A 25,094-nucleotide genomic window follows, 5' to 3' on the forward strand; every position below is an offset into this window, starting at 1 on the left:
GAGGGAAGGGAAGATAGAGAGGGAGAGAGAAAGACAGACACTTGCAGTCCTACTTCACTACTTTCAAAGCTTTTCCCCTGCAGGTAGGGACCGGGGACTTGAACCTGGGTCCTTGCACATTGTAACATATGCACTCAACCGGGTGTGCCACCACCCAGCCCCATTATTTCTTTATAGATGTTTTGATATCAATCTTTTATCAAATCTGTAATGTACAAATATCTTTTCACAGTTGCCGGGTTTTCTAGTTATCTTTGTGGAGTTGTTCTTTTTTTTTCAATGTATAGAAGCTTTTCAATTTGATGTAGTACCATTGCTTACTTTTGTTTTGCCTAAGAGTTGTAATGCAGAATCATAAGGTATTTCCATTTTTAATTTTTTTTATTGAGGAGGTTAATGCTTTATAGTTGCAGTCATCATCACATGCATAAAATATCATTATGCACCCAGTCCCCACAGTTTTCTTCCATGACTCCACCCCATCTCCAGAGTTCTTTTTCTTTTTTCTTTATTGAAAAATTAATGTTTTACAGTTGACAATAAATACAGTAGTTTGTACATTTCTCAGTTTTCCACATAACAATAGAACCCCCATTAGGTCCTCTGCCATCCTGTTCCAGGACATGAACTCTTCCCCCCAATCCACTCCAGAGTCTTTAAGTTGGGGCAGTACACCATGCCTAAGTCTAGTTCTAATGTTCTGAGGAATCTGCAGACTGTCTTCCACAAGGATTGAGCCAATATATACACCCCCAGTAGCAATGCAGGGGTGCATAACATTCTCACAAGTATGAAATGGTATTTCATTGTTGTCTTTATTTGTATTTTTCTGATAATGACTTTCTCATGTACCTGTTAGCTTTCTGGATCTAGATTTTGCCACCAGTGGGGCTCAGTGCCTGCACTACAAATCCACTATTCCCACTGGCAAATTTTTTTGCTCTTATTTATTTAATTTCTTATTATTTTATTATTTTTTATGTTATGCACTCATGCACTGCTACTGGGGGTGTTTACTGGCTCAACCCTTGTGGAAGACAGTCTGGAGATTCCTCAGAACGCTAGAAATAGACCTCGGCATGGTGTACTGCCCCAAGTTAAAGACTCTGGGGTGGGTTGGGGGGAGAGTTATTTTTCTACTTTATTTGATAGGACAGAGAGAATTTGAGAAGAGTGATAGAGATGAAGAGAGAGAGACACTTGAAATTAGATGTTTTCTATACAAGAGGTATAGATGGCCCACAGATGTGAAAAAAAAAAAAAAAGCTCCATTTTACTTATCATTAGAGAAATGCAATTTGTAAATGCAATGAGTTACCACCACACACCTGTGAGAATGGTTTACATCAATAAAATAGGAAATGACAAATGCTGGTGAGGATGTGAAGAAAAATGAACTGTCACACTATCTGCTAGGAATGCACTCTGGTGTGGCCTCTGCAAAATATAGAAAAGTCCTTCAACAATTACAAATGGAGGGTGCTGGCATACCTGGTTGAGAGCATACATTACTATGTGCAAAGACCCAGGCACAAGCCCTGCTCTCCACCTGTGGGGGGATGCTTTCAAGCTGTGAAGCAGGTTTGCAGGTGTCTATCTTTCTCCCCATTTGATATGTTTCCCTGTTTCAGCTATTTTGGAAGAGTTTTAAGAGGATAGGTGTTCTGTTTTGAATGTCTTATGAAATGCATTAGTAAAGCCATTTCAGCCCGAGATTTTATTTTTGGGAAACTTTTTTTTTTTGTTTCTTTGCCTCCAGGGTTACCAGTTGGGCTCAGCCAACACCACAAATGATGGGCATGGTGTGGAACTACACCTTTATAATCTTAAAATCTTGTAAACCGTTATTTAATCACTAATGAAATAGAAAGAAATAAAAAGTATACTATCACCAGTGGCCAGTCACAACAGTGAATTTTTAAAAATAAATGAGGATGATTCCCCTTTTTTTCTTTATCATCACTAAGGCTTCACTGTTCCAAATAAACTTTTTTCAGACAGAAAGAGAAAGTCAGACACACAGAGAGAGAGAGACATCATAGCACTAAAACTTCTTTCCATGCAGTGGGGGCCTAGATCGAGCCTGAGTCATGCATAGGGCAAAGCAGGCACTCTACCCAGATGAGTTATTTTGCCACTCGGAGTATAATTCCTTAGTTCAGCTTTCAATCTAATCTTGGAAATGTGCACTGCTATTATTATCACTAACTAGAGAAACTTACTTCACTTTATAAACATACTGTGTACTAGATGCTGAGAATGAAATAGAGGCTGAATAATTTATTATTTCTGTTCTAGTGGGAGATAGAAGCATAATTAAATTACAGCATGGTGGGTGGCATATTTGTATATCTATTCCAGAGAAGACTTGATTGCCTATGGAAAACATAAAATACAAGCAGGCAATTCAAAAAGAGTAGAAAGTGAAAAATATGTTTTCACTTCTAAAAAGGATGGGAAAAGTAGTGATCAAATAGTGCTCCCACGATTTGATACAATAGAAACACTGAGAAAGGGTTAGAATTTCAAAAATCATGTATTCAAAGTTTGCAAAAAAGGTGCTCAAACAGGTAGAATTAGAGAGGCTAAAAGTCAAAAAAGTAAGCTGATTGCTACCGCTACTTTTACCCAGGAGTGTAAGTAACTCTGAGCAATGACGAAATTTGGCACTGTGAAGGCTATTAGTAGGAACCAGAAATTTAAAAAACAAAACAAACAAGTAAGCCAGAAAAAAAATTGGAGACTTGGTAAGGTAAATACAACATCACTTTTCTGGTACTGATGGGATCATGATGGACAGCACTTGGGGAACTCTGTGGATGATGGAATAGTGCTTCTTCTCTCTCTCTCTCTCTCTCTCTCTCTCTCTGACAAATTGGGCCAGGGAGGCTGCTCAGTGGTATCACTCATGCTGAAGACCAAAGGTGTATTCCTGAATGCTACATTGAAAAATAATTCACTGGACACCATGAGAATCAAAACAAACAAACAAAAAGGTGTGATGACAGCTAGAAATACAAATATAGTAATATTAAATGAAATTAAAAAACAGGTTTACAAAATGCAAAATTCAATTCTGCTCTAAAACAATTCAAAGAACTTAGATTAAATGTGAGGGATGGAAAAATTTACTGAAAAGAAATAATAACTAAGGAAAAGTTTTATAACTATATTAATTATAAAAATAACTTCAAGGCAGTAATACTAACAGAGATAATGTATATATATATATATATTTTTTTAAAGGCCTTTTGGAAAACTTTCCCACTTTCTTTTTTTTTCTTTTTTTTATATTTATTTTATTTATTTATTCCCTTTTGTTGCCCTTGTTGTTTTATTGTTGTAGTTATTATTGTTGTTGTCGTTGTTGGATAGGACAGAGAGAAATGGAGAGAGGAGGGGAAGACAGAGAGGAGGAGAGAAAGATAGACACCTGCAGACCTGCTTCACCACCTGTGAAGCGACTCCCCTGCAGGTGGGGAGCCGGGGTTCGAACAGCGATCCTTATGCCGGTCCTTGTGCTTTGCGCCACCTGCGCTTAACCCGCTGTGCTATAGCCCGACTCCCAAAGATAATGTATATATAGCAGAAAAATAAAGTGTTTCTATACCAGACTGTTTTAGCATTAAATATCCCATTAATAAATTTACCACATAAGCCAAAAATAATGGAGCAAGGTCATGTTTATCTTGACAAGCAGAATAAGCATTTGATAATGTATTATTATTATGTATATAATTGTGATGTATATAATTATGATTTTATTTTCTTTCTATTTTACTCATGAAGTTCTCAGTAGTCTAGAAGAAACTAAAAAAAGCCATCTACTTAATGATAAAATATAAAAAAGATATTTATTTACTTATAATAGAGAGACCATATGACATGCCAGGAATTGAACTCAGGACCTCTTACATTCAATTCTAGAGGCCTACTAGCTGTGTTGCCACCACCTGAGCCTCAAGAATAACAATTTTTGTGTTTTCTGTAATACTATGGTTCTAGGTAGTGCAGTCAAATAAAGAAAAGGCATAAATTTGAAAAAGGAAAGAAATAAAGAAAGCAGATAGTCAGACTATATAGTCTGACTATCTAGACTATCTAGACTATATCAGACTATATAGACTATATAGTCTGACTATATAGTCAGAATGTTTCTTAAAAACTTAAAAAAGAAAGGATGGGGGAGTCGGGCTGTAGCGCAGCGGGTTAAGCGCAGGTGGCGCAAAGCACAAGGACCTGCATAAGGATCCCGGTTTGAACCCCGGCTCCCCACCTGCAGGGGAGTCGCTTCACAGGCGGTGAAGCAGGTCTGCAGGTGTCTCCTCCTCTCTGTCTTCCCCTCCTCTCTCCATTTCTCTCTGTCCTATCCAACAAAGACAACAACAATAATAACTACAACAATAAAACAACAAGGGCAACAAAAGGGAATAAATAAATAAAATAAATATTTAAAAAAAAAAAAAGAAAGGATGACAGAGGACCTAGTGGGGGTTGTATTATTTTTGAGAAACTGAGAAATGTTATGCATATACAAACTATTGTATTTACTACTGAATGTAAAACATTAATTCACCAATAAAGACATTTTTAAAGAATTTACAAAAGATATTAAAATTAATAAGAAGCCTGGTGATGTTATTAGGTCACTATATATAAATATATAATATTTAAATCACTTTTGGGGGAGAAATAATGATTTACAAGACAGTTGTTGCCATATGAGAACATTTAAATTTTTATTTTATTGGGGAAGTTAACTGTTTACAGTATAGTCTAACACAGAGACACAACCTCTCAACTCCCCTTGACTGGTGTCTAGAAGACAGAAGATCCCATAGTCCCTTCATCCTGTCCTTACTCTCCTTCCCTAATTTCTTACATCCCAGTTATAAGTTTCTGAACACAACACACACCACCATCTGTTTTCCTAGGTCACAATCAATTATAAAGAGAAAAATATAATGAGGGGAAAAATTATAAAAAGTAGAAACATTCAGAGTTGCAAGAAATAATAGTGAAGTTGGCAGAAAGAGATAGCAGAATATAAAAGTAAACAAAGAACTCTAGTTTCTAGGCCATGGAGCAAAAGTTTCAATATACCTCATGAGTCTCCACCAGGAGGCACTACACAGGGCATGTTGACAGAAATCAATACAGAGCAAAGTCTTTGGTAAAGATTATATTATGCCATGGAGTGTCATACTGGAGAAGGTAGTGATAATCCTCTTTAAAGCAATTTATTAAAATGTTTTAAACATTATTGCATTTTGAACTTGAACACTTAAACCATACAATTCAGTTATACAGTAGATTGCACTCCACAACAGATGCTGAGTTGCTGATTGTCGTAATTTTAAACTTAAATATTAGTTAGGTGCAAAATATGAACTCTTGTACTTGTAACATATACACTCAACCAGATGCACCACTGCCCAGCCTCCAACAACTTAATTTTTCAAAGTTACAAATAGTAAAGAACATATAGAGAAAATAGTAGTTAGTGTATAGAGTCAAAGATATTCTAAATATTTTAGAATTAACTGAAGGATATTTAGGGAATATTTTGAGACCTCACGTGGCTTACATTTTCTCACCATACTTTCTTAAACATATGATGAAATGATATTTATTTGTTAAGAAAAGACCATACAAGTGTTTTGGTCTACAAAATATAAATGTGCACTGAAGAAAAATACCTAACAAAATAATTACATACAAATCACAATGAACCAGGGCCGGACAGTGGCATACCTGGTTAATGGCACATAGTACTAAGTGCAAGGACCCTCACAGGGATCCGGGTTCAAGCCCCCTGGTCCCCACCTGCAGGGGGACAGTTCACAAACAGTGAAGCAAGTTTGCACATGTCTTTCTCACTCCCTATTTCCCCTACCTCTCTCAATTTCTCTCTGTCCTGTCCAGTAACATGGAAAAGATGGCTGCTAGGAGCAGTGGATTCATAGTGCCAGCACTGAGTCCCAGTGATAACCCTAGAAGAAAAAAAAATCACAATGCACCCCAAAATTATATTCATCACTATTTTCTTTTTTCTTTCCTCCCCCCCCCCCCCAACACTACTCAGTTCTGGCTTATGGTGATGGTGCAAGTGGGATTGAACCTGGACTTTGGAACCTCAGGCTTGAGAGTACCTTTACATAACCATTATGCTATCTACCCTCACCCCTAACTATTTTTTCTAACTAAATAACTCACTACAAAAGTTTGAACTACAATTATTTATTTATCTATTTTAGTTTTTCTTTTCATTTTTTCTTCCATATTGTTTTATTGGGGAGATAATGGTTTATATGACAGTTGTCACATTAGTTTCTTTCCTTTTCTTTCTTTTTCTTTCCCTTTCTATCCCTCTCCCCTTCCCTTCCTTTCTCTCTCTCCCTCTCCCTCCCTCTCTCTCTCTTTCATTCATTCATTTTCTTTCTTTCCTTCTTCAGTCTTTTTTTATTGCCACTAGGGTTCTCAGTAGAGCTCAGTGCCTGCACTATGGTTCCATTGCTACCAGTGGAATTTTTTTTCTTTTTCCTTTCTTTCTTTTTTACTTGCAAGGACTGAGAGAAATTGAGAGGAAAGAGGGAGATGGTGAAGAAGAGAGAAAGATAGACATCTACAGACCTGATGCACCACTCATGAAGCATATACCCTGCAGGTGGGAGCAGAGGCTTGAACCTGGGTCTTTTGTGTATGGGAATGTGGTGTGCACTCAACCAGGTGTGCCAACACCTAGCTCCCTCATGGGTAGTTTCTGATCTCCCTATGATAGGTAGCTGTATACCACCCTAACACTAATCTATGTCCTTTGCCACCATTGTGCACTATCCCCAACACTCTCCAAACACATGCCCCCATCAAGCTACATGATTATTATTCTCATGTAAGTCTTTAAAGAATTGTGTAGATGTAGACTAAAAGTCTTAAACCTAAGCTGAAGGCAGGACAAGGTTGTTTAAAGTATATGGGAAAGTATAACTGGACACGTTTGAAAGAGATATGACATGTCATGTGGTAAAATGATATGCGGCGGTTGTCTTGTTTCATTTTTGAAAACTGCCTTTCCAAAAAATAACTACAGAATCACAAAACAGAAAGCACAGTTCAGAATGATTTAATTTACACACATGTAGATAGGATTAAATGTCACATGTAGATAGGATTAAACATATTTTACTGTTACCCTGTTCATTTCTGATAAATCCCAAATCAAATATGAGCACATGTTGTTTGTCGTATTTAGGACCACAGTTGAAGTTTACCTATGATCTAGTCCAAGATTATTTTACAGATGAAAAAAATGGAAAATGAGAAGGTCACATAACTTGTTAAAGAGCACACAGCAGGGGGTCCGGTGGTAGCCACAGCGCATGTGGCTCAAAGCACAAGGACCGGCTTTAGGATACCAGTTCGAGGCCCCGGGCTCCCCATCTGCAGGGGAGTCTCTTCACAAGCGGTGAAGCAGGTCTGCAGGTGTCTATCTTTCTCTCCCCCTCTCTGTCTTCCCCTCCTCTCTCCATTTCTCTCTGTCCTATCCAATAACGACGACATCAATAACAACAAGGGCAACAAAAGGGAAAATAAATAAATAAAATATTTTAAAAAGAGCACACAGCAAGTTAGTAACAAAGCAAAATTTAGAATTCAATTGTTTTCATTAAACAAACTTCTCCTAACTTAAATACCGAATCACACCTTATTCAATATATAGATCTTAAAATGAATTCATAGAGACCCCATGACAACATAAGTCTGGAAAATCAACATTTCCTGAATAAACTGACTTGGAAAGTAAAAAAAAAAAAAAAAGACATAAGGATATATATATATGGCCCTGAAAGGCAAAAATAAGGAGGGAGTAAATGAACACTAAATGGCCTAAAACCATCCATGACAAAAATAAAGAAGCAAAAGGAATAATACCTACCACTAAATTTAATTTTTCACAGCTATAGGAATAAATAATAATAATAAAGAAGTGAACTTATGTATTCATTTTGTTGCATTTGAGATCAAATGACTTGAATCACAAGTAACCTACAGGGACTTTACCTATTAAGTAGAACCCCATTACCAGACATGATGTTAATCTGTATGCACTAACAAAACAATTTTAGTAGTAATAATAATAAATATATACATATATATGTGTGTTCACAAGCAAAAATCTATTACCTATGTGTTAAATGTAAATAAGGTCAACATTTTTACCTATTTCACCTTATAAAGAAATTGTACAAGTAAGAATACTGAAAATACAGCCAGCTCAAACAGGTATTCACAAAAACTGGTGTAATGTGACAATTTCATTTCACTATTTTTTTAAACTTTTTGAGATTTATTTGCTTTATGAAAGAGATATACCAGAGCACCTGTGGGTCATACACAGAGCTAGGGATGGAATCCAGGTTTCACTATGTGCTTACTTGCTGGATTGCCTAGCCAGTGAACTTTCTTCATTACCAAGATTGTAATTTAAATAAGTCGAGTTTCAAGCCCTTTTCTTCTTTGAATGGCCTCTCATGAGGGAGTAAATGAACACTAAATGGCCTAAAGCCACCCATGACAAAAACAGAGAAGCAAAAGGAATAATACCTACCACTGAATTTAATTTTTCACAGCTATAGGAGGAAATAATAATAAAGAAACGACCAAAAGGTAGACACTTTAACCCTGAGGAAGTTTTTAAAAATAAATTATGTAATAAATTACCACACAGAAGCAGTATGTGTGTATGTATGTGTATATTATATATACATGTGTGTTTGTATGTATGTACATAGCTGTATCCTTCAGATCATCTTTATAAAAAATTTTTAAAAAAAGGTTGACTAGATGTAAAACAAAGGTAAGAAAAATCTTCCCCAGAGTTCTATCCCATTAGGGAAAGAGAGAGACAGGTTGGGAGTATGAATCGACCTGTCAATGCCCAAGTTCAGCAGGGAAGCAATTACAGAAGCCAGACCTTCCACCTTCTGCACCCCATAATGACCCTGGGTCCATACTCCCAGAGGGCTAAAGAATAGGAAAATTATAAGGGGAGGGGCTGGGATATGGAGTTCTGGTGGTGGGAATTGTACCCCTTTTATCCTGTGGTCTTGTCATTGTTTCCATTTTATAAATAAAAATTTTAAAAAAGATGTTTAAAAAAAGGAAGAAAATCAACTTTGCTTATTGCTCTACTTCAATTAAAAAGAAATTTTTTTTACATTAAAAAACTGAAGATAGACTATCTTCTCAAAGTAATAAAGTATATACTAAACAGATTCCAGGACTTCTGAGAGGCAATGCCATGGAGCAATGGAATGTTCAGATCCCCACCCACCACCCCCCAAACAACAAGTAACTACAACTGTAGACCTTAACAAAATCTACCAACTACAGCTGAAACTGCAGCAGCCTTGGTCACCAAGTTGCAGATGTTATCATGATTCCATCCTGACTTCTCTGGTCAGATGACTTCACTAATGTGTCTTGGAACCTCACGGATCCAGAGCCCTATCCCACTAAGGAAAGACAGAAACAGGCTGAGGGTATGAAACACCCTGCCAACACCCATGTCCAGCAAAGAAACAATTACAGAGGCCCAAACTCCCACCTTCTGCACCCCCAAAATAATTTTGATCCATACTCCCAGTGGGGGAGTAATGATAGGCGAGTGAAATGACCAAAGGGTTCTGAACTCTAACTCCATCAGGAACCAGAGAGAGGGAAACACATTTGGATGTAGTAATAGGTGTATGTGTGACTTAAAAAGGAAGGGAAGATGAAATCTTAAAAGGGGGGGTGGGCAAATATATACAAGTATAGACAAATAGTTGTAGAAATAATAATTAACCCATATCTGTAACTATGGGAGAACTGCTGTAGCTTCGAGGAATTGGGGATCCAGAACTCTGGTGGCGGGAACAGTGCAGAGTTGTATTCCTGTTATCTTATAATTTCGGAAATTAATATTAAATCACTAATAAAATAAATAAACAGATTCCACATTATTCTACTGTTTATAACTCAAATTGCCATATCAGTCATTGAGACAGGTCTTCCTAGACACATGAACATTTGTAATAGTTAAAATAGTTAAAAGTTAAAAAAAAAAAGTCACTCGAAGTTACTGAGTATGCCATAAGTATGAACACCTGTATTCTACTGAAGATGTTAAGACACATTTTTTACACAGGAAATGAACAAATAGCATATAAGGAATGCAAAGAAGGACAAAATTTTATCACTCTGATTCATAGGGATTGTCATTGGCTGATGAAGAGGGGCTTGATGGAACTAAGTTGTTTTGTTTCTTAACTGGAAGTATACTTTTTAAAAAAGTTTTTATTAATAATTTAATAATGGTTAACAAATTGTAAGATGACAGGGGTACAATTCCATACAGTTGCCACCACCAGAGTTTCTTGTCTCATCCCCTCAACTGAAGCTTTCCTATTCTATATCCCTCTGAGAATATGGACCAAAATATTTTATGGGGTACAGAAGGTGGGAGGTCTTTACAACAGTGTATATGTAGAAATAAAAAATAAAAATAAAAAAAACAGTGTATATGTTTTAGTAGTACCAGGCCACACCTATTCAGGAAGATTAATCTTTTTATCTTTATTTATTGATTGATTGGACAGAGACAGCCAGAAATCAAGGTGATAGGGAGAGAGACACCTGCAACACTGCTTCAGCACTCGCAAAGCTTTCACCCTGCAGTGGGGAATGGAGGCTCGAACCCGGGTCCTTAAGCATTGTAACATGTGTGCTCAACCAGATGTGCCACCACCCAGCCCCACCACAGCTCTTCAAGTGTACCTCATCAGATCACATCCATTACCAAAGTCTTCATAATCCTGTCACTATCCATTGGTCCCGCTCCACGCTTCATTCCCACCTTTCACCCCTTTTTGGTAACCTCAGTTCTGTAGTCAGAATCCAAAGGTTAAACAAAGCAATTTTTAAATAACTTGATGGTTCTAAGAAGCAACAAAGAAACGAATGAGGATGACTTCAATTTTTTAACGTCTAGAAATAATAAAGAAAATATATAAGAGCATATTAAAACAGTTACTTTCCAATACTAGACTCACAGACAATAATTATTCCATTTACATTTCTAGAGGCAAGAAATACTAGTTTTACAACTAGAAAGCATTGAAGAAGAGACAGACTTCGGAATAAATCATTTACAAGTCCTCTCTAAATGATAACTGTAGAAACAGCAAATGCGCTGCAATTTAAAAGTGGAAAGAATGGGGGCATAGTCGTCCGTGTTCGTTCACACAAGTGACTGGCCTATAGCAACCAGTCAGTATTTGCAGGAATTAAATGACTGAATGTATGTATGGGGGGGGGGGGGGGCGGGGAGAAGAAGCCCAAACCAAGTGCACTACGATCTTAAGGAAAAACAGTAATCATAGTAACCACTACTTTAGCGAAGCGAGCTGACAGCTTAATGTGCACTAAATTAAAGAGTTCTTCCTCCCAGCCCTCCTCTTTGACTCTGACACTAGATTGCACATTCAAAACAAATCCTCCCCCAGCCCCGCCCCGAGCCCGACTCGCCTCTGCCTCCAGCAGCGGAACTGAAGGCGAATCCGGGCCTCGGTGCCCAGATCCCTGGCCGCTCTCAGTTCCAGCCCGCGGGCGCGCCTGGCTCCACAGGGTCGCGGGTGCCTGCAACACAGCCCCCATCTCTGGGGCCCTGGGAGGTGAAGGGGGCTCTCACTCTCCAGCAAAGCCCTCACCCCAAGACGTGGGCGGCCCTCGCCCCTCGCCCAGCGCAGCGGGCCGCTCCTACCTGCACACCGTGATCAGGTTCCTCCTCTCCACTGCAGCGTTCCGGGCGCTCAGGCTCTTCTTGCCGCCCCCGCCGCCGCCCGCGCCGCGGATCCCGCTCAGGCCCCCCAGGCTGCGGGAGGCCATGACGGGCTGACCCCGGCGCCCCTTTTGTCTGGCGTTATCCTCCCGCCCGCAACCCTCGGACACCTGCTTCCCAGGCTGTCGCTTGCCGAGCAACCGTAGTTAAGGGGGCCTGGGAGGGTGGCAGACAAGGACTGGGGATTGTGGGAATGGCGAGACAGACGGTGGGGGGACGTAGCACCCGGGGCTGACTGGTCGCTCGCCTCGCCGAGCTTCACACATACACCCGCGCTCACACGCACGCACCACCCCCGCCCTGGCGCGCGCCGCCGGCCGCGGGCTGCGCGTGCGGATTGGCGGCGGGCGCTCCCCGACTTCCCCCTGGACCTTGGGGCCCGGCGCGCGCGCGCGTGCCCGCAGGCCCCTGCACGCCCGGCCACCCACCCTTGGCTACCACTGGCGCCCCAGCCGCTGCAGCTGCCTTGAGGCCAAAAAGCTTCGCGTGCGCGGCCCCGCCCTCCCTGCACCTTGGGGACACCGCCCTACCTGAAGCCAATGGCCGCACGCAAGGGGAGGGTCTGACCCTGAGCGTCTTAAAAAACAATGTGCGCTAGCACCTCCCCAGCGCGTGGGCAGCTGTCAAGACCCTGGGCAGGAGCTGGAGGCTAGATAATTGCAGAAAGCTGAACAGCGCCTTGATGTGAATCAAGATTGTGGGATGCTGGACCCAGGGCTCCCATGGGCAGAAGACCGAGCTTTTCTTGGAACCCAACTATAATAGAAATCTTTAGCTTTAAGGGCTCATCAGTTTCCCACAAATCAAAGCCCACTTCCAGACTCCCAGGTTCAATGGCATCTACAACGACAATGCCAAAAATGCAGCTGCTTGGTCTCCCAAATTCAACCCAGGATCTGACTTCCAGGAAAGGATTGGGTTCATATTGTTTAGCTCATGTCCTGGGGTAAGAAAGCGCCACAATAACTCAGAGGGAGAAATTGTAGAATATCCCTCTTGGACATCTAGGGGTGGAATATCTTGCCCCTTCAGGCCTTGTTGCTCCCAGTAAGGCCTACAGACAGGATAACTGCCTGCATAATAAGGAGTGTTGAGAGAATATAATCCATCCTGCATTCAGTCTTCTCCTGTCTTGGGCTGAAACACCTGATTTGCTTGGGCGAGAAACCAGAACTAGCGCTCTTATGACATTCACTTAGACCATTTATTTAGGCTTTTTATTTTCCTAATGTGTGCCTGTATTGTTGTTGTAAATTGTCGTCTTAATGATGCTTTAGCAGTATCCCAAATATTTTGGTAACTCATGTTTCATTTTCGTTTGTTTCCGGAAACATTTTAACTTCCTCTTTGACCCAGTAGTTAAGTAGAACGCTGTTGAATCTCAAAGTTTTGGGACTATCTCTAGGTTTCTGTTTAGTGTTGAATGTTAGTTAAATTTTGCTGCAGTCAAAGAGGATGCTTGGAATGATTTCAACGTTTTATTTATTTATTTATTTATTTGCCTCCAGGGTTATTGCTGGGGCTCGGTGCCTGCACTATGTATGAATCCACTACTCCTGGAAACTAAATTTCCCCCCCTTTTTGTTGCCCCTATTGTTTTATTGTTGTTGTGGCTACTATTGTTATTGTTGTTATTGATGTCATCGTTGTTGGATAGGACAGAGAGAAATCGAGAGAGGAGGGGAAGACAGAGAGGGGGAGAGAAAGATAGACACCTGCAGACCTGCTTCACCTGCAGGTGGGGAGCCCAGGGCTTGAACCGGGATCCTTAGGCCTGTCTTTGTGCTTGGCACCATGTGCATTTAACCTGCTGCGCTACTGCCCGACCCCCTCAACGTTTTAAAATTTATTGATGATGTCTTTGTGACCTAGCATATAGGTGATGTATGAGAAGATTCCACGTGGACTTGAGAAGAATACCTATTTTGCTTTCTCAGGGTGAAGAGCTCTAAGGAGAAATGTCCTGGTGAACTACTCCAGTTTTATCATTCATCTTCATAAATGCAAGAGGATTTTCTAGGTCTGTACACTTATTTATAAACATTTCTTGTTTGCTTGATGGTGATGATAGTGATGTAAGAGGTTCACCCTCCTAGAAACTACAACTTATCTGGAGATACTATTTTTTTTAAAATTGATTTAATAATGATCGACAAGACCACTGGATATGAGGGGTGCAATTCTGCATAATTCCCACCACCAGAGTTCCATATCCCAACCCCTCCCTTGGAAGCTTTCCTATTCTTTATTCCTCTGGGAGTACAGACTCAGAATCATTCTGGAGTGCAGGAGGTGGAAGGTCTGACTTCTGTAATTCTCTGCTGGACAAGGGCATTGGCAGGTCGATCTATACTCATCTGGGGATGTTCTTGCTAATCAATCAACTGTTTGAATTAAGAAATAGCTTTTAAGAAACATACTGGCTATGCAGTACAGGCATAATACTTAAATGAAATTTTTATCTGTCCATATTAATATTATATCAGGGAGAGCGGAAGACCAATAGTTACATATGAAAAAAAAATCCTAGACATCTATGTTGATTTGTCCTGATGGAGGGAGAAAATACAGGTCTGAGGTATTTTATTAAGAAAACAAAACAAAGTAGTATGTCAAATGGAGAAAAGTGAGGTGTTTGTTGTTTCTTTCAAAAGTGACCTCTCATCTCAAGTATATTTTCTTGTTACTTGTAATATGAAGTTATATTTATGATGAAAGACTCATTAAAACTCCACTTTAGATAATTGTGTAGTGATTTTTTAATGCTACATTTAAGAGGATTTAGTTGACATAGTACTTGCAGAATAAAATTTCACTGCTGAACAAGTCATTTTTACACATACAGCATGTCATTCAGCTGCCACATGGGGGCCTTATTTGATAAAGCTTTTCTTAATTATCTTGAGCAATATGTCCTGGTTCTCATTCTTTCTCTAGATCACTAATGTGGAAATTATTTATCAAATATATCCAGTACAAAGTAAGTTACTACTATAAAGCTACATGACTTTTCACATTAATTTATTTACCTCTTTTGATCTCTATTACAATTAATCACTTACCCAAGCATTTGCACAAAACTTACTCAGAAATTTAAAAAGACTCATAGTAAAAATCATGAAAAGAGTAAATGCATAGTTTAGCCTAAAAAAACTGTTTAGAACTGAACAAGTCACATCCCATGATTTGCCCAAATTTGTCCTCACTGTCAAAAGACAAACTACAGTTGTGACACAAAATAACTTTGAACCTAAAGTACTATAAAACTTCAAAATATCTTAATCTCAAAGAAGCAGTCTTTTTAAGTAAGCCAAACCAGAAGCCATATAGAAAAAAAGAACTAATAAAATTAAAGACAACTTTTAACACACAAAGCAAATTTCATTATAATAACAATGAAAAGAAAAATGTCAAACATAAGAAAAATCTTATTTCCTTTTATCTCCAATACTCATGTAATTCAGAAGCATCATTCTCTTAGAACCATAAGCTGGAAGTCAAATGGGAGCAGGCAAAAGGAAGCAAAGATCAACAGCTATTGTTAAAGGCAGTGAAGGTAACAAATTCTATAAATTAACATTTCCTCAATAAAATGGCTTAGAAAAAACTTGAGAGAGAGAATAAAACTATGAAATGGTATAGAGAAATGCTGAGTAGGAGAATAGTAGTACTTTATTACTATTATTATGTCCTTTATTATTATTTTTTTTACAGAAGTGACTTGAACACATTAACTTGATGGAGTGTATCTACTAGGAGGACAGGTTACTAATGTAAGAAAGAAAAGGTGATTCAAAGTGAGAATATAAAACTGCTGTGGGACACCAGGAAAAGGTGGATGAACTAATTTTTGGCTAAAGATATTATATAGAATTGTACCCCTATTAGCCTATGGTCTTGTCAATACTTTCATTTTATTAAAAAAAAAATCTCAGTTATAACCAAAGAGAAGGGTGAGAGTATGTGAGCATCTATAAGTTGTTTATTTCTTTATTAGAAAGTCCAGGAAATTCCCATCTGATAGCTTGTGTTTTTCTGCAAAATAAAAGACATCACCAGCTGAAAGTCCCAAGTAGTCTTTTTTTTTTTTTTTTTTGCCTCCAGGGTTATTGCTGGGCCTGCACCACTAATCCACTGCTTCTGGAGACTACCCCCTCCTTTTCTTGCCTTTGTTGTTTTATCATCATTGTGGTTATTATTGTTATTGCTGTTGTTGTTGTTGGATAGGACAGAGAGAAATGGAGAAAGGAGGAGAAGACAGAGAGGGGGAGAGAAAGACAGACACCTGCAGACCTGCTTCACTGCTCATGAAGCGACCCCCCTTCAGCAGGTGAGGAACCAGGGTCTCCAACCAGAATCCTTACGCCATTGCTTGTGCTTGGCGCCATGTGCGCTTTACTCACTGTGCTACCACCGGAACACCACTATGGCATATGCAATACTGGCTCTCATACCTGGAGCTTCAGGCACATGATTCTTGTGCTCTACCCATTGAGTCATTTTCCAGAAACACTGTGTGACTTTCTTTGGCATTGTCTTAATAGTTTAGGCTGCCATAACAAAATAACATAATTCTAAATTTTTTTAAAATATATGTTTTTTTTTTTCTTCTCATGGCTTTAGAGGCTGAGTTTAAGGTCAAGATACCAGTTGATTTGCTTCCTGCCTCATGAGTAGTTGCCATCACCTCAAATGACCTCTTCTTTGTATGCTAGGGGTGGGGTGGAGGGAGAGAGTTCAAACTCCCTGCTGTTCTTTATTTTATGTGAGCACTAATCCCATCATTAGTGTCCACCTTTATGACCTCATTTAATCCTAATTGCCTCACAAAGTCTCCAACTCCATTATATTGGGTTAGGATCTCAATGCACGAATGATAGTAGGACTAGGAACACCAGCATTAAATCTAGAAAAGTTAGATTTCTAGTACGTAAATAATAAGGAAGATGATGGTTTCATGCAAGACAGAATTTAGAGCAGATGAAAAATAGAGATGAGGTGGTATGTATAAACAAGTGTTTTAATTCTAAGGTGCTGTAATTGGACATAGAGGGAAATTAAGATGGATTGAAGTAGAGGAGGGATGAAAGGACTGGGTGACTTACTGAGTTGAAAAATAATCATAGTGATAGAGTCAAGCAAGTATGCTAGGGGAAGATATTGGTGATTGTCAGAGTAATTGAATTAGCTCTTTTGAAATCAAAGCAGATATAGGTGATGTCAATTTCCAAATTATAATCATGGTAATGCATGACAGCTGAGTTGTGACTTGGCTGGCCCAGAGGTGAAAAGAGTTAAAATTTACAAGTCAGAGTATAGGAAGGCCAGTGACATTTTTATGAATTTACCTCGAATTATAACAAGAAATTTACAATAAACGCTATTTCATTTTATCTCCACTAATATGAACATTAGATTGGGTATTTGTAAATGACAATGTTGTCAAATTCCTTCAACTTCCAGGATTGAAGTATTTTCTTTTTAACTCACTTGCTTTATATAAAAGAGTAGGAAAATATCACGAAGCACATCACTTTGCTAGTCCTGAGGTATGAAAGGGGTGAAAACACTTAAAAGCAAAACAAAAATATCCGTTTGAAAGTACAACAAGAGAAGCAAAGTACTCAGGGGAGATCCAGGTTTCCGTTAAGGAAACTGGGTGGAGGGGCCATTCAAAAGATGTGTAGGATTCAAGGAAATAATGGTCCTAGAGCTATGGTTCCAGACAGCATCATGGAAGGGAGTGGCTGACAAAGTCAAAGGCAAGTCAGTGCAAAGCATGCTCATATAATTGGGTATGGATGGTGAGGTCTTACAAATTGTTCTTTACAAAAAAACTAACTCTTTGGGTAAGAGCTAATCAAAACAAGGTTCATATAGTTATATTCATTCTCTCTCTCTTTCTCTCTCTATATCTCTATCTCTATCTCTCCAAAAGAAGGAAAGAGAAAGAAACAGAAGAGAGTGAAATATACCACAGCATGAAAGCTAAAATGAAGCAAAGGCTGGGCTGGAACATGGGAAATGTACATGCCAAAGCAATATATTATCCAGGTGAGCTATCTTGCCGGTATTAACTAGCATAATTAACCAGATTTTTTTTTTTTTGAGGAGGGCAATGCTTTCTCTTAGTTTCAAGGGTATATACATGTATATACTGCTATATTGGAGAGAGGAATTGAACTGAAAATTAGAGACTCTAGATAGTCCATAGATTAAATTAATTAATTCTTGGAGTCATCCTCTAAAATAAGTACTGTTTATATAGCCTCATACAGACAAGGTAACTAAGATTTAGGTCTTGTAGAAAGTGAGTTAAGATTAAAGTCTAGATATAAAAGGAATCTATGGGAGTCAGGCAGTAGTGCAGCGGGTTAAGTGCTGGTGGCACAAAGTGCAAGAACCGGTGAAAGGATCCAGGTTCAAGCCCTGGCTTCCCACCAGCAGGGGAGTCACTTCACAAGCAGTAAAGCAGGTCCGCAGGTGTCTATCTTTCTTTCCCCCCCTCTGTCTTCCTCTTCTCTCTCCATTTCTCTCTGTCCTATCCAACAATGATGACATCAATAAAAACAATAATAATAACTACAATAAAACATAAGGACAACAAAAGGGAATAAATAAATATTAAAAATGTTTTTAAAAAGAAAGAAAATGAATCTATTAGATTTGCTTTGTTTATATGTTTTTTTATATTTTATTTATTTATTCCCTTTTGTTGCCCTTGTTGTTTTATTGTTGTTGTTGTCGTCATTGTTGGATAGGACAGAGAGAAACGGAGAGAGGAGGGGAAGACAGAGAGGGGGAGAGAAAGATAGACACCTGCAGACCTGCTTCACCGCCTGTGAAGCGACTCCCCTGCAGGTGGGGAGCCGGAGTTCAAACCGGGATCCTTATGCCGGTCCTTGTGCTTTGCGCCACCTGCACTTAACCCGCTGCGCTACAGCTTGACTCCCCGTTTAAAATATGTTTTATTTCCATTTTGAGAAAGCAATTCAAATCTCAAGGCTTAAACATAAAACCTCTACTCTGCACATAGTGCTTAAGAATTTAAAATGAAATTCAAGGAAGGCAGATTTTGGAGGGAAGCCATATATATATATATCACACAAAAGTCACCATGGGAGAAACGAAACAAATTCAAGTAATAACACATGTGGATAGAGGTTAAATGAAACTATGTATTGTAAATACAGAATTTTTTTTTTCCCAGAGAACTGCTCAGCTTTGGCTTATGATAGTGCTGAGGATTGAACCTGGGACATTTGGTGCCTCAGGCATTAAAGGCTTTTTGCATAACCACTATTCTATCTCCCTAGCCTAGAATTCTTATTTTTATGCACTGGAAAATTTGGTACACTAATTGTAGCAAACATGGAAAGTAATAATAATTAAACAACTGCAGTGGTTTAAAAAATCAACAAGGATTGTATACATGATCCAGTTGCATCATTTATGAAACATACAGTTTCTGGTAAGTTGAGATCTACAATGTTCAGACTTTCAAAATGATCTATCAGAAATGTGGAGTGAATTTCATCATGAGAGCTAATAAAGATGATGAGCCAAGATGGAGTCTGTTGAGATCATTTGTGCATATTCTATCACTCATAGTCCTGTCTGGGAAATTTACTTCTCTCATGAAGAAAAAAAGATAAATAGCATAGTCTCATTCAGCAGACTTTTCAAGGCTGGCCCCATGAACAGCACCTCCCCTATCCTGTAGGCAGCAGGCATGATGAATGTGGCAACCACCCAAGGATGTACTGAAAGAACCAAGGTCTTGTTATCATTGAACAGACAACTATGTACTGATTTCTACATTCCAACCCCTGTCCACCCATAAAAGCCCAACCTTGACTCTAACCTCTGGCTTGCTCTCCCTTTGGAGAATATCAACTTAATTTTATTTCTTTATTGGGGGATTAATAGTTTATAGTCAACAGTAAAATGCAACAGTTTGTACATGCATTAACATTTCCCAGTTTTCCACAAACCAGTACAATCCCCACTAGGTCCTCCTCTGCCATCATGTTCCAGAACCTGAACCCTCTGCCACCCCAGAGTCTTTTATTTTGGTGTAATATACCAACTCTAGTCCAGGTTCTGCTTAATGCTTTCTCTTCTGATCTTTTTTTCAACTTCTTCCTGTGAGTGAGATCATCCCATATTCATCCTTATGCTTCCGACTGATCTTACTTAACATGATTCCTTCTAGCTCCATCCAAGATGGGGTGAAGAAGGTGAATTCACCATTTTTAATAGCTCAGTAGTATATAGACAACTTACTCAGCCAATCATCTGTTATTGGACACCTGGGTTGCTTCCAGGTTTTGGTTATTACAAATTGTGCTGCGATGAACATAGGTACACAAAAATCTTTTTGGATGGGTATGTTTGGTTCCTTAGGATATATCCCCAACAGAGGAATTTCAGTGTCATAGAGTAGGTCCACTTCTAGCCTTCTGAGAGTTCTCCAGACTGCTCTCCACAGGGGCTGGACCAATTTACATTCCCATCAGCAGTGCAGGAGGGTTCCTTTGTCCCCATAACCTCTCCAGCATTTGTTGCTGCTACCTTTTCTGATGTATAACATTCTCATAGGAGTGAAGTGGTATCTCACTGTTGTCTTTATTTGCATTTCTCTGACAATCAGTGACTTGGAGCATTTTTTTCATATGTTTGTTGGCCATTTGGATTGAAGAGTATCAACTTTTTATCTATCTACCCTTTGCCTCCTTGTGTTTCTTGCACCACCATACCTATCAGTACCCAATCAGATGGTATAATACTCTATCAGATGATGCTGAAACTCATAATTGGGGTGCTTCCAACTTCTCAGCTTCTTCTTCTAGCGTTTGCCCTTCTTCCGTAGCCAGTCAACAGCGTCAGGTTGAGCCTGATGTAAAGTTTCGAGACCTCCTTTGAATCTGGAGAGGTGGCAGTCAGCTAATTCCTCACAAGTCTTGGCGGATACTCTCATCAGAAACAGAGACACTGCGTAAGAGTGAAAAAACTCCAGTCCTGGAAAGTCCTGGGTACCTAGGCAATTATCTCTTACTTTACTTGCTAGTTCATATTCTGGATAGATCTCAAAGGTGTCTGATCATCTCCTATGGTCCCAGGAATTTTCCTTTGAGGTGTAAAACACTGGAAGGATACCTAGTTGTTTTTACTTTTTTCTCCAGTTTAAACACCCTCTATCTATTCTGAGGAAACTCTGAAAAAAGGAAGGATTTGCCTATTTTGTAGTCTAGGATACTGAACCTTGGTCGCCTTCTCTTCCCTTAGCTCTGTGGGAAATGAAGTCAAACAATCTGTCATCAGGAATGTACAAAAACCTCCCAAAAGGAGACCTCCAAACCTTTTTCCAAAATCAAGACTTAAAATCTAAATGGCTAGCTAGTGTTTTATTTTAATGCAGTCTGGCCTCTGTACACACTTAACGAGGAAAACCTGGATATTGAGGGTTCTTTTATCACCACATTATCTTCCAATTTATTCATTTTTCTCTGTATAAATAAAAATACCTTCAACTTCTCTATACACAAACTTTACTTGATCTGAAAAACTAACAGGGTTGTTGTACCTTCTGTTTTTAACTCTTTTCTAGCTTCCTTTCTAGTCCCTACCAATGATCTTTCTCCTCCTCACTCAATTATCCCTCCTTTATTCAGCCAAACATGTTCTAAAAAACTTTTATCTAGGAAGCCAGGTGGTAGCACACCTGGTTAAGTGCATATAGTTTTGTCAATGTCTCCTTTTTATTAAAAAAAAAAAAAAAACTTAAAAAAAAACTGCAGTTTTGTGATCTGGGAGGTGGTGCACTGGATAGGGCACTGGACTCTCAAGCATGAGGTCCCAAGTTCAATCCCTGGCAGCCCATGAACCAGTAATATCTGGTTCTTTATCTCACTCTCCTATCATTTCTCATGAATAAATAAATAAAATCTTTAAAAAAAAACCTGCAGTTTTAAACTGGCAATTAACTGCATGTCTTTCTGTTTAATTGCTTAGATTTGGAACATTAACAAAATTGTATTATGTTTATTTATTTATTGGATAACAACAGCCAGAAATCAAGAGGGAAGAAGCAGTGATAGAGAGGGAGAGAGAGACAGAGAGACACCTGCAAGATGACTTCACTCAGAAAGCTTCCCCCCTGCAGATGGGGACTGGGGCCTCCAACTTGGGTCCTTGTGCATTAGAACATGTACTCAAACCAGGTGCATGACCACACACCCTTAATTACTTAAATTTAGCTTGATTATTTAATAAAGTATCTTAAAAAACTGAAAACTTAAGGATTAAAGCTGTTTTATAATGCTAAATAAACTAAAGTCATAAAAAAAAAACCTATCAGCAGCATGTTTTTAGGTGAAGTGTGATATCTCCATTCTTACTCTTTTTATCTCTAGGATTGCTTTGGCAATCCTAGATATAAAATGTAATTTTAATAATTGATGTTTTAAGTTAATAGTTTGTCTCTCCAGACTTAGGAGCAAATATCCCCTTTCTATTTTTATTTCTTTATTATTTTTTAAAATATCTTTATTTTTTATTCATTATAGTTTTTTTTTAAAGGATAGGGGGAGAGAGAGAAAGAACCAGATATCACTCTGGTACATGTGCTGCCAGGGATTAAACTCAGGACCTCATGCTTGAGAGTCCAATGCTTTATCCACTGCACCACCTCCCAGACCACCAAATGTCCCCTTTCTCTTTTTCTCCTAGTGTCAATCATCTATTCCTGGCCTTATCCACCTCCTCTATGCAACCTACCAGACCCTCCTCTCTGTCACACACTACCATTACCACTGCTTTCTTTTAATTAAAAAAAATATATATATATATATCACCTTCAGGCTTATTGCTGGGTTATTTGCTTGCACTACAAATCCATTGCTCCTTGAGACCATTTTTTTCCATTTGTTGTTGTTGGATAGGACAGAGAGAAATTGAGAAAAGCGGATAAGATAGAGAGGAGGAGAGAAAGATAGATACCTACAGACCTGCTTCACCACTTGTGAAATGACCCCCCCGCAGATGGGGAGGCAGGGCCTCAAAGTGAGATTCTTGGATAGGTCCTTGCGTTTCGCACAATGTGAACTTAACCTGGTGAACTACTGCCTGGCCTCCCAAAATATTTTTATTTATTTACTTTAGATAGAGACAGAAAGAAATTGAGAGGGGAGGGCGAGCTAGAGAGGGGGACAGAAAAAGAGACACCTACAGCACTGTTTCACCACTTGTGGCAACCGGGGGCTTGAACTTGGATCCTTCTATACTATAATGAGTGTGCTGAACAAAGTGTGTGACCACCTGGCCCAACTATAATGATGCTCACCACTATTTTCTTGCTCTCTAATGATGCTCCTCTGCTCTAGGTTCAATAGTCCACCCCCGCCAAAGTAACAGGGAACAAGCCATTTAACAAGGTCTCTCTCTCTCTCTCTCTCTCTCTGTCTTTCTCTCCCCATCTCTGTCTTCTCTTGATTTCTTTGTGTCCTATCCAACAAAAACAACAACAGCAATAACAATAATAACAAGGGCAACAAAAACGGGGAGAAATGGCTTCCAGGAGCAATGAATTCGTAGTGCAGGCACTGAGCCCCAAGGATAACCCTGGAGGAAAAAAAGAAAGAAAAGAGAAAGAAAGAAAGAAAGAAAGAAAGAAAGAAAGAAAGAAAGAAAGAAAGAAAGAAAGAAAGAAAGGAAGGAAGAAAGGAAGAAAGGAAGGAAGGGAAAGAAAACACATCAGCTGGACAGATGCTGCCCTGACCCAAAATAGTCTTAATCTACCTTCAATGCCTCCAACTAACTTAATTTGGGGTAAAATTCGAAATGACAGGTAAGCCTGTTAATTATGGTAAAATGAATATTAGGACAACTGAAGCTGGGCCAGGACCATTTGGGGCCCTTATTATGCCACAGTGTAAATGGCTATCATTGCCTTTAACCTCTCTCTATTACCTTGACTGTTAAAATATGTAAGCCGGGAGTCGGGTAGTAGCACAGTGGGTTAAGCGAACGTGGCGCAAAGCACAAGGATCGGCATAAGGATCCTGGTTCGAGCCCCCAGGCTCCCCAACTGCAGGGGAGTCGATTCACAATCAGTGAAGCAGATCTGTAGGTGTCTTTTTCTCCCCCTTTCTGTCTTCCCCTCCTCTCTCCATTTCTCTCTGTCCTATCTAACAACATCAATAATTACAACAATAAAGCAACAAGGGCAACAAAAGGGAAAAAAATATTTTTAAAAATATGTAAGCCAGTACCCCTAACTAAGGTCTAACTCCTATCTTTACTAAAATTAGTCCACCACAAATGCTCATGACCTTTGGCTCAGAGTATTAACCTCATTCACCCTCCTTTTAGAAGCATAATTAACAACCTTGTGTCAGCAAAAAGCAGCCATAAAAAGAAAAATCTGGAGGCTAGGTAGTGGCACACCTAGTTAAGTACACATATTACAGTGTACAAGGATCCAAGTTCAAGCCTCTGGCCCCTACCTACAGGGGGAAAACTTCATGAGTGGTGAAGGGTTGCAGAGCTCTCTCTTTCTCTCTCTCTCTCTGCCTCCAGGGTTATTGCTGGGACTCAGTACCTGCCCTATGAATCCACTGCTCCTGGAGTTTATTTTTTCCCTTTTGTTGCCTTTGTTTTATCTTTGTTTTTATTGGTGTCGTTATTGTTGGATAGGACAGAGAGGAATTGAGAGGAGGGGAAGACAGAGAAGGGGAGAGAAAGACAGACACCTGCAGACCTGCTTCACCATCTGTGAAGCGAACCCCCACAGGTGGGAAGTTGGAGGCTCCAACTGGGATCCTTCTGCCCATCCTTGGACTTGGCGCAATGTAAGCTTAACCCACTGCGCTACCAACCAGCCCCCTGGTGTCTCTGTCTTTTTCCCTCTCAATCTCTTCCTTCTCTCTCTATCCAGTAAAAGAAGAAGGAGGAGAAGGAGGAGAAGGAGGAAGAGGAGTAGAAGGAAGAAGAAAAAAGAAGAACCCTTCCTTTTGTCATAAGCTTATCAACCTCCTCTTCCCACAAAGGAGGGAACAATAAAGTCGATGAGCCAAGATGAAATCTGTTAAGCTAACTTGTGAATAGTCCATCACATAGTGAAATAGACTTCTTTTCTTAAGAGACAAGACAAACAATAATAGGTACATTCAGCAAACATTTGAAGGCTGCCCCCATCAGACATGACAAATGT

The 25,094-nt window shown here is 39.3% G+C and overlaps 1 protein-coding gene across 2 annotated transcripts in view; it reads right to left on the reverse strand.

Annotated features, from left to right (window-relative positions):
- The window catches only part of RUNDC3B (RUN domain containing 3B), a 138,967-nt gene extending 126,650 nt beyond the window's left edge, over window positions 1-12,317 (reverse strand). For both annotated transcript variants that reach the window (XM_007531924.3, XM_060196292.1), the window contains exon 1: window positions 11,804-12,317. In XM_007531924.3, the coding sequence (XP_007531986.1) occupies window positions 11,804-11,928 (125 nt within the window). In that variant the 5' untranslated portion in view covers window positions 11,929-12,317. The remainder of the gene's footprint in view (window positions 1-11,803) is intronic.
- Window positions 12,318-25,094: the final 12,777 nt, after the last annotated feature.

The sequence above is a fragment of the Erinaceus europaeus genome, chromosome 8 (genome assembly GCF_950295315.1).
Source record: "Erinaceus europaeus chromosome 8, mEriEur2.1, whole genome shotgun sequence".
Taxonomy (NCBI): Eukaryota; Metazoa; Chordata; class Mammalia; order Eulipotyphla; family Erinaceidae; genus Erinaceus; species Erinaceus europaeus.